Consider the following 10,298-nt stretch of genomic DNA (forward strand, 5'->3'; position numbering starts at 1 on the left):
AATTTTTAAAAATTTAACATTTTTTAATATTTTAATATTTTTTTAAATATTTAAATAAATTTAGTTTTAAATTATTTTTTATATTAAATTTTTGCGCGTCAACATTAAAACGCGCCGTTTACTCACTTCGAAAAATTGACACGTCAGCGTTTTGGCGGATTTTAGCCGGATTGGCACTCAAGTGATCCATTTTACTCCGATTTGGCACTTAAGTATACATTTCGTAAGTTATAAAACTTAAATGTCCTTTCTGAAATTAAGGAACTTGAAGCGTTCTTTTGCCATTGATTACCTAACGCGTTTTCTCGTATCGTGTCTTTTGTTTTTCTCTACCACCCCTCCATCATATCTACTTAAATAATACATTGGAGCATTCAGATGCGGCTGATATTTGCTTGAGCAAGATATATGAAACCCGATTGGAAGGTCGTGACATTAAACCACCGAATAATGAAGAGGAGCTCAAGAAGTGGAAAGTGAAAGCACACAATGCCATGTAGGATTGAGACAACATTTTGCAGAGGTTGAAGACCTTTACGAAGAAATCATGGAGATGGTTCCTGCAGATCCTATCACAACAACATGGACCGATCGTTGCTCTCGGCGATCATTACTTACTTCTCTGCAACCTTCGGCATCAACTTGAGGAGCTCCAGGACGAAATCCAAATGGCCCAAGACACGGGCGACATGCTATGGCGTGTGCTGGGCTCCTTGGAGAGCCGTCTCCTCTAGATGAGTGCATTGCTTGCGATCAAGTCATTCAGTTCATCAACATTGTGCCTCTGAGCTGCTGCGATCAATCGTGGGTCCATTTGAGTGGACTTATCTGCTCTGAACATGACTAATAATGGTGAATGTGAACAGTATGGTGCAGGCCCTCCTCTAAGCCTGACTCGTGGTTCTATGTGTTCGAAGAAAACATGTTCTCTTGATGGCCCATTCATCTGAAGAAGCAAAGACCAAATAAGTACTTGGAAGAAAACTTGCGCAACCTTATCTCAGAATCTGGACTGCTGTCCGTGAAGTCACAAACGTGCTATAAACTCAGGAAACATCTACTAGGAAAATATGCACAGCAAATTACTTGTGGACACTACACAATCAACTGCAGAGAATCAAGGACATCGATCTGATATCTGGTGACGCATATTCTTGGGAAAATACAATACAGCGAATCACTCAGGGACATTACACAATCAACTGCGGAGAATTAAGGACGGTAAATCAATATCTGATTCTGTGAAATAAACTCCATTCGATATTTCTGAAGCTTGCATTTCTTAGCGCAACCTTAAGGAAAGACATACCATCATTAACAACAATGAATTAGGTCTTTAGACGGTACATATCCCCCAAGAGGTTAAATTGAGAAAGCCTTTTCAAGCAAAAATTTAAAGCTAGCGCCAACCGTCTCTGTATCAATAGAAGAAGAAGTGGCGTCACTAGCAGTAGCACGCTCCACAACTCCCCATTTTTCAGATCAAACGTTTTGTCCAGTAATGTGAACAGCAGGTAACACGTGAAGCAATAGTAAGTTAGAACCATTGCGGTCACGGAAAGTAACAGCGGCAGCCTAACAGTGAGATCTCTGGTGAGGCAAATGATCATCTGAATCGACAATAAGAGTCCAAATGTGTTGCCACTCATGAAGGCGATGTACGCAACGTCCCTGCCAAGAAGACAAGTCACCCAAGATGCATAGTATGTGAGAAAGCCTTTCGTAAAACTACTGTCTACTTTTGTTGTAAACCTCGGAGGCTGAAGCACAGCTTGGTAGGTCGTGCTCGCGATGAGCACAATGACGACCAGCAAGGCATTGCGTTTGTCACCCATCGTCTCTTTTTCTTTGTTCAAATTTTTCGATGGGGTATAAGATAATGACTGAGGAGCATTTGTGACTGGTTCCACATCTAATTGATCTTCCTCCAAGAGTAGTCTTGAAGCAAGTGAGTTTGATCTTCCTCTTCCGTGTTCAGCTACAACTTCTTTATCAGTAACAATGACCGGCTGGGTCCCTAGACTGTACATATCCCCCAGGAGGTTAAAGCAAGAAAGCTTTTCCAACCAAAAATTTAAAGCTAGTGCCAACCGCCTCTGTGCTAGTAGAAGAAGAATTGACGTCATTATCGGCAGTACGGTCCACAATTCCACGTTTATCAGACCAAACGTTTTGTCCAGTAACGTGAACGGCAGATAATATGTGAAGCAATAGTAAGTTTGAACCAGCGCGGTCATGGAGAGTAACAGTGGCAGCCTGATGGGGAGATCTCTGGTGAGGCAAATGATCATCTGGATCGACAGCAAGAGTCCAAATGTATTGCCAGTTATGAAGCCAAAGTAAGCAATGTCTCTACCAAGAGGACCAGTCACCCAAGATGCATAATTTGCGAGGAAGCCTTTCGTTGAATTATCTTCGACTTTTATCCCAAAGCTTGGAGGCTGAAGCACGGCTTGGTAGGTCACGCTCGCAATGAGTGTCGCAACAGCTAGCAGGGCATTGCGTATATCGCCTATCGACTCTTTTCCTTTATTCAAAATTTTCAAATTTGCAGCTGTTTCCCAATCTAATTGATCTTCCTCCGAGACTAGTCTTGAAGCGAGCAAGTTGGCTCTTCTTCTTCTGAGTTTGGCTCCAGCTGGTGCGTTAATTTCTCTGATCTCTTTACCATTAACAATGACGGATAGGGTCCATAGACTGTACATATCCCCAAGGAGGTTAAAATGAGAAAGCCTTTCCAAGCAAGAATCTAAAGCTAGCGCCAACCACCTCTGTGCTAGTAGAAGAAGAAGTGATATCATTACCGGAAGGATGCTCAACAATTTCACGTTTTTCAGACCAAGCCCTTTGTCCAGTAATGTGAACGGCAAGAAATACGTGAAGCAATAGTAAGTTTGAACCATTGCAATCATGGAAAGTAACAGCGGCAGCCTAATGGGGAGATCTCTGGTGAGGCAAATGATCATTTGGACTGACACCAAGAGTCCGAAGGTGTTGCCACTCATGAAGGCAATGTACGCTAAGTCCCTGCCAAGAGGACCAGTCATCCAAGATTCATAGGATGCGAGGAAGCCTTTCATGGAACTACTGTCGACCTTTGTTGTAAAGCTTGGAGGCTGATGCACGGCTTGGTAGGTGGTGCTTGCGATGAGTGCGGCGACAACCAGCAAGGCATTGCGTATGTCCCACATTGACTCTTTATCTTTGTTCAAATTTTTCGATGGGAAATGATATAATGATTGAGGAGCATTTGTGGCTGATTTGGCATCTGATTTATCTTCCTCTGAGAGTAGTCTTGAAGCATGCAAATTTGATCTCCCTCTTCGATGTTCAGCTCCAGCTTCTTTATTATCAACTAATTGGGTCCCCAGACTGTACATGTTCCCTAGGAGGTTAAAGCAAGAAAGCTTTTCCAACCAAAAATTTAAAGCTAGTGCCAACGGCCTCTGTGCCAGTAGAAGGAGAATTGATGTCGTTATTGGCAGCACGGTCAACAGTTCCACGTTTATCAGACCAAACGCTTTATCGAGTAATGTGAATGGCAGGTAATACGTGAAGCAGTAGTAAGTTTGAACCAGTGCTGTCACGGAGAGTAACAGCGGCAGCCTGACAGGGAGATCTCTGGTGAGACAAATGATCATCTGGATCGATAGCAAAATTCCAAAGGTGTTGCAGCTTATGAAGCCAATGTACACAAAGTCCCTACCAAGAGGACGAGTCACCCAAGAAGCATAGTGTGCAAGGAAGCTTTTTGTTGAATGATCATCAACTTTTGTCCTAAAGCTTGGAGGCTGAAGCACGGCTTGGTAGGTTGCACTTGCGATGAGCGTGGCGACAATTAGTAGGGTGTTGCGTGTGTCTCCTATCGACTCTCTTTCTTTGTTCAAAAGTTTCGAATTTGCAACCGGTTCCCCATCTGATTGATCTTCCTCCGAGACTAGTCTTGAAGCGTGCGAGTTGGTTCTCCTGTGTTCGGCTCCATCTGGTGCGTTTATTTCTCCAATCTCTCTATCCTTAACAATGACAGACTGGGTCCTCAGACTGTACATATCCCCTAGGAGGTTAAACCGAGATAGCATTTCCAAGCAAATATCTAAAGCTAGTGCCAACGGCCTCTGTGCCAATAGAAGAAGAATTGACATCGTTACTGGCAGCATGCTCAACAATTCCACGTTTTTTAGACCAAATGCTTTGTCCTGTAATGTGAATGGCAGGTAAAACGTGAAGCAGTAGTAAGTTTGAACCATTGTGGTCACGGAAAGTAATAGCGGCAGCCTGACAGGGAGATCTCTGGTGAGGCAAATGATCATCTGGACTGACACCAAGAATCCGAATGTGTTGCCGCTCATGAAGATGATGTACGCCAAGTTCGTGCCAAGAGGACCGGCTATCACAGATGCATAACATGCGTGGAAACCTTTTGTGGAATCAACTTCCTTAATAAAGCTTGGAAGTTGAATCACGGCTTGGTAGGTGGTGCTAGCAATGAGCGCAGCGACGACCAGTAGGGCATTGCGTGAGTCGCCCATTGATGATTGAGGAGCATTCGTTGGTCGTTTCCCATCTGATCGACGACTGTCAGCTCCTCGGATATAGTCATCGTCGTCCACCGAGACTAGTGGTGAAGAGGGCGTGGTTGATCGTCCTCTTCTGTGTATGGCTCCAGTCCGTGCGTGAATTTCTCTCATCTCTCTATCTCCTGCTCCCCTTTGTGAGAGAATTGAGACATCTAGAGGCATCAAGCCACTTCATTCGAGGCGCACGCATCTACCACCTCGTAATCGATAACATGCCAAGGAAGCATGAAATCAACCACCTGCAAATTTTTTCCATCTTCGTTTTGTACTCATTGATTTACAGATATTTAGAAAATATAGAAAATATTTTGGCATATGGTAGAGATGCCAAATTCCTAAGAAGAATTTTGCATATGGGATATCAAAATAACACCCTCACTAAAATGTAAACTTATAAAATAGGTTGATTGGGTCTAGTTTGGGTCGGGTCATAAATGATCCGACTCAAATTGACCAATTTAACCTGTTACAACCCATTTATCCTAATACAAATTTCTTGACTCGTACCCAACCCGACTCATATCGAATCCATACAAAATTTCAGTGAAATGATGTGCCATGAAAAGTGCGATAAAAAAGGGGAACCTACCTCGAAATTTTTCAGCAGCAGCAGCAGCGAGATACGAGACAATATTGCCTCAGTTGTCCTTCCGATTGATCACCTATTCCTTCTTGTGCCATGCTCCACCAACACAACGACCACGTCAAACCAGTAGTCCTTCACCGCAAGCTGAAGCGCGGTCACCTTAGGGCGTTTGTCTCTTCGACGGACTCAGGCAAAGCGGAGAGCAGTACCTTCGTGACATCGAGCTCTCCGTTCACGACCGCATAATGGAAAGGGATTCTTCTCTCCCTTCCCTTCACAAAGCATAGGTGTTGACCCCCAAAGTCTAGAGTTCCCTCGCTGTAATAACTGAGAGAGAGAGTGGGAGTCAAGGAGGGGACGAGGGGAAGCAAAGAGGAAAAAGAGATGGGAAAAAAAACAGGAGAGAAAGAGAGGGGAGAGACGTGAGTGTGAACGAGAGAGGGAGAAGAAAACAGAAAGGAGAAAAAGAGAGTAGAAAGGGAGAGGGAGAAAGAGAGGGCGAGGAAGAGAGTCAGGGAAATAAGAGAGAAGAGAGTCTTCGTAAACGAGAGTAAAACAAAAAGAGAAGAGGACGAAGAAAAATAAGAGATAGAGACAGAGACAGAGGCGGGCGCGAAACAAAGAGAGAAAAGAAAAGAGAAAAATATGGAAAGCTGACAAAGTCAAGGTGACTTTTGCTATTTGGTTGGGTATTCTCGAGCGAGCAATGCTTATTTCTTTTTTGGTTTTGTAAACTCGTGTCTTCAAAATGATAAAGATCATATATTACGAATTATAAAAGTCATGGTGTAACATGCCTTTTATAAAATTAAAAAAAAAAAGTGCTTTTGAAGCTTATTTATTGCATAAAATTCAGATTGCGCTTTTACTATCCTTTTGATTAATTTGAAATGGCATGGTAATGTATTTTTTGAAAAATAGTTTATGAGTTGAAAATTTGTGAAGATGGTTTGGGAAATTCCTCTATAAAAGGGATTGCGGAAAGGCTATATGTACTGACTTGTGAACTTGGTTTATAAAAGATATTCTATTGTGTCTCTTTAGAGATATTCAATAAGAGAGGTATTCTGTTGTGAAATATTATATATTTTGATTTAAAAATTGATTTAGTGTACGAATTCTAGATTGGGTTTGTAAATTATTGGAGAATGATATCAATGATTTGATGCTCATTATTGCCATGGGATTTTCAAGTATGAATACAATTTCATAACATTTTTGGGCTAAGCCATCGACAATTTATGTGGAGAGACTCAACCAAGAGCAATCTTAGTTATCTTGTCACTAGGCTTTATGTTGTAATCATGGTTGGATAGTGAGTATAAAATTGATCGGTAGAATGGATCATTGATTTGATTGAAATCAATCAATGGATTGGATCATTATGTGTGGTTTGAGTATGCAATTGATTAATGGAATGGCTTGATGTGTAATCTAATATTGATCAATATAACACATCATTGATGTTTATTTGATATGGTCAATTAAATGGGTATGACCGTATGCTACTGTTCATTTTGATAGTATTCCACTATCCACTTTGACTGTAACTCACCATTCATTTTGATTGTATTTAACTATTCAAACTGTATTGAAAAGATAATTTTATGTAAATTATGTTTTGGATTTGGGATTATTAAGTTTATGGATAACTTTTGTATATATGTATAATGGATACTCGGTCTACTTATAAGAATTAACTGAGCAATAGTTACTCATACCATTCATCTCCCATCTTTTTAGATTCCTCAACTAGCAACTAGTTGGATGAGAGTGTTACTAACAAGGAACTTTTGGTAATTAGATTTGGGTATGAGTTGAGATAATTGGACATGTTAAAAATGGTAGTTGTTAAGGTTTAGATAGTAGAAGTTGGAGATGTTTAAATCTCATTTTTGGTGGATTTTAGAACTCGGATTCCATGACAAACTCGCTTTCTCTATGAGGTGTGACACTCGCATTCTCAACTTCACCTCGGGCTGCCGCGATGTGCAATGGATTGAAACCATCTATGTTCACTTTTTCCGCGAACTTTGGCATCAACTTCAGGAGCTCTTGAATGAAAGCGAATGGCCCGCCCCACTAGCGACGTGGGCTCCTTTGAGAGCCATCCCCTAGAGGATGAGCCAATTGCTTCTGATCAAATCATTCAGCTCATCGACACAGTACTTTTGAGCTGCTACTTCCAATCTTTGCTCCATTTTGATCGGAACTAATGATGGTTTATATCTTCTTGGGACCCCTTAGGACTTAGAAATCTGTTAATTTATTGATCCATTTTATAGAGTTTTCTAGAAATTTTCTGAACTACAGTTTTCTTAAAGCTCATTGGTGGAGTCTTGGGGTGATTAAAAATATTGAGATAAATTATCGACCATGAAAATTGAAGCAAATATAAGTCTTGCTTGCTGGGTGGTGACATTAGATTTAGTTTTTTTCTGGTGCTATGTTGGCCACAATTTTCATTTCAAGAAGAGAACTGGCTACTGAAAATTTAGAGGTTGTTTTATTCTTGATATAATTGTGCAAATTAACAATGCATTGTCACATGGAAGAGCCTAGAATATTTTAAATGAATAAGATTAGATAAATAAATGTTCTTAAAACTAAGAGGAAAGGTACCAAGTTTGGCAGTGAAATAGATTTTAGGGTATCAAGTCCCCCGACCAAAATCTCTTATTCGTGGGGTTTGGGGGAACCAAGTCAATTATGAGCGCCACCTTGTAAATGGAATCATTTGTGCTTACTTGGCAATCCGTCAACCGCCTGAGGCAAGAAGAAAATAAAATACTTTTTATGTTTTCATCTTGGAAGGTTGTGTATACAAGAGACAAATCTCACGCATCTACCGTGCACAATTACCAAAGTTGATATTAAGAGGGAAGAAGTCAAAAAGTCCAAATATGTTGGAAACAAATAAGTGATGTTTTGAACAAACAGTTTTAATTCGTTGATGGTAATTTTATTGTAATTTTGAAGTAACCAAACACAATATGTGTTATTTTTAAAAATTCTATACCTTTTTAAATTTCTGTGATTTTTTTTTCAGTATAGTATTTCTTTATTGCAGTGAATGAAATCACTTAAACAATTTAAGTGATTAAATTATTGATAATTTAGCGACTAATAAAATATATCTTTAGCTTTGTAAATTGAATCCTTGATGAAGAAATTTCTTTATTCACAGAGTTATGATTACTTGGATCAAATTGGATAAAATTCAAGCGCTTCTCAAATATTTAATCCAGGTTGATACGTAACTGATTATCTTAATTTTATCTTGTTTGAATAGATTTGCTTATAGACATATACACATGCATGCATGTACATATATAGTAAAACGTACTAAATTCTACAAATTTTTTTTTTTAAAATTAAGCTATTCAATTTATTGTGAATCAAGTTAAGCGAATTTGAAATTAGCAAGAAAGCCCACATAAGCTATAAATATTATGTATTTTAAGTGAAACTTATCTTCTTTTATCTCTAAATTAGTAATTTCATTCAATATATTTTGTACGCTGTAACTCATTCACTTAATGTAGTAAGCTATTATTTAATTTATATTCAGTTTAAAATAACAATACATTAGATGTTAGTGCACAGGCAACGTTTTCTTAAGTTTTCTTTATGATGAGAAATCTTTTCCAACTTTATAATAATGTGAATGAATTAACGCGTTTATTGAGAAAGTTACTGATTACCTGACACATTGCGATTACTTAAATGTTATTATAATGTAAATCGCCTAATGCGTCTATTAAAAAAATTATTGGTTATCCAACCGTTTTTTTATTGTATTCTTTGTCTTTTCGATGTCTAAAGTCGAAGCGTGGAAATTGGAGAAGGCCAAAAGGTTTTGAGTGCTCTTCTTCCTTTAGTGGGGTAGTGGAAGCCGAGAAGATTTGGATCTGTTTTGATATTCAAAATGAAGATCCTTGTCTTTTTTATTTTTTTTCCCTCTTTTCTTGGTAATTTTGCTTAAGGTTGAAACTGATAGTGAGTTTTCTTTATTATATGGATACCCTGACCACGTCCGGTTTGTCTCATCATTTTCAAGATACAACAAAGAAATCTTAACTCACTTTTTTTAACATAGCATGCATATAATTTTTAATGGTATGATGGTACCATATAATGTTTTGAACAGTACTTCAGTATAGATTTCAATTTCCATTTGGACATGCTTTTTCAATATTGTCAGTGAACCAATTTTCTTCTATGATATTCCCCTACTAATTGTTTAAATTATTAATAATCGTTATTTAATGAAAGGACTACTGGGAAAAAAATTAATTTGAGGAGCCAAAACGAATAACATAGTGGATGGGGATATGATGATTGAGGAACAAACACTACCAATTTGCTTTCAAAAAATTGATTAATATTTAATGATTTTCATTGGATTATTTAAATGTACACAAGTACTGATTGGTTGTGTGTTTTGAAAACCCCAACGTAAAGATTAGCTGAGACTTTGGGTAAGGTTTTTTTTATCAATAAAAGATGGACCGACATTCTCTGGTCGCGAAAGTAATAAGATATATGTACTCTTGCCACATTCATACTACTTTGGACAATGCTAATTCAAATTTGGGTTTCCAACTGGAGAACACCGACTGAGCTGAGCTGTAGATCTTGAGAAGTCATCCTTTCACACCTTATAGAGAAGATACATTGGTTTTTGTTGTCTTGCCAATCAAATACCCAAAAAGAAAAAAAAAGTACTGTTATCTGGAATAACAGTATCCTGTTAATTTCATCCATTTGCGAAACCTAACGAACAAGGGTACTTGATTTATAAATGGATGGATCCAGTTGAATCGTACAACTCAGGAGAACGAGCAATAACATTATTGCACCATCTTTGTTTACTACTCTCTCTAATCTATCCTTTTCGCTCCTAGTTTTTAGAGTAGTTATAATTACCGGGTATAATTCAATGTCTTTTTCCTCTTCATATTTCATCAAAATAATCCATGCACTTTCATTTTCATTGGGTAATTACCCAAAATTTTGTTTTGCTGCAACCTCTCTTTTTTTTTTTGTCACAAAAAATTAAAAAACAATCAATTCACCCAAAAAAAAAAAAAGAGAAAATAATTACATGTAAATTTACCCTTCAATTTAAGCAA

At 38.5% G+C, this 10,298-nt stretch overlaps 1 protein-coding gene across 2 annotated transcripts; it reads right to left on the minus strand.

Annotated features, from left to right (window-relative positions):
* Positions 1-508: 508 nt before the first annotated feature.
* Positions 509-5,574, minus strand: LOC120293341. Of its 2 annotated transcripts, XM_039312461.1 has the most exons (3): positions 5,167-5,574; positions 1,310-4,816; positions 509-946 (listed from the first exon to the last, which is right to left on the minus strand). In XM_039312461.1, exon 2 carries the CDS (start codon positions 4,737-4,739, stop codon positions 1,329-1,331), a length of 3,411 nt encoding a protein of 1,136 aa, XP_039168395.1. In that variant the 5' UTR covers positions 4,740-4,816; positions 5,167-5,574; the 3' UTR covers positions 509-946; positions 1,310-1,328. The 2 variants fall into 2 exon arrangements, with proteins under 2 accessions (XP_039168395.1, XP_039168394.1); XM_039312460.1 differs by having other exon boundaries at positions 509-4,816.
* Between the last annotated feature and the right edge of the window lie 4,724 nt (positions 5,575-10,298).

The sequence above is a fragment of the Eucalyptus grandis genome, chromosome 5, assembly GCF_016545825.1.
Source record: "Eucalyptus grandis isolate ANBG69807.140 chromosome 5, ASM1654582v1, whole genome shotgun sequence".
Taxonomy (NCBI): domain Eukaryota; kingdom Viridiplantae; phylum Streptophyta; class Magnoliopsida; order Myrtales; family Myrtaceae; genus Eucalyptus; species Eucalyptus grandis.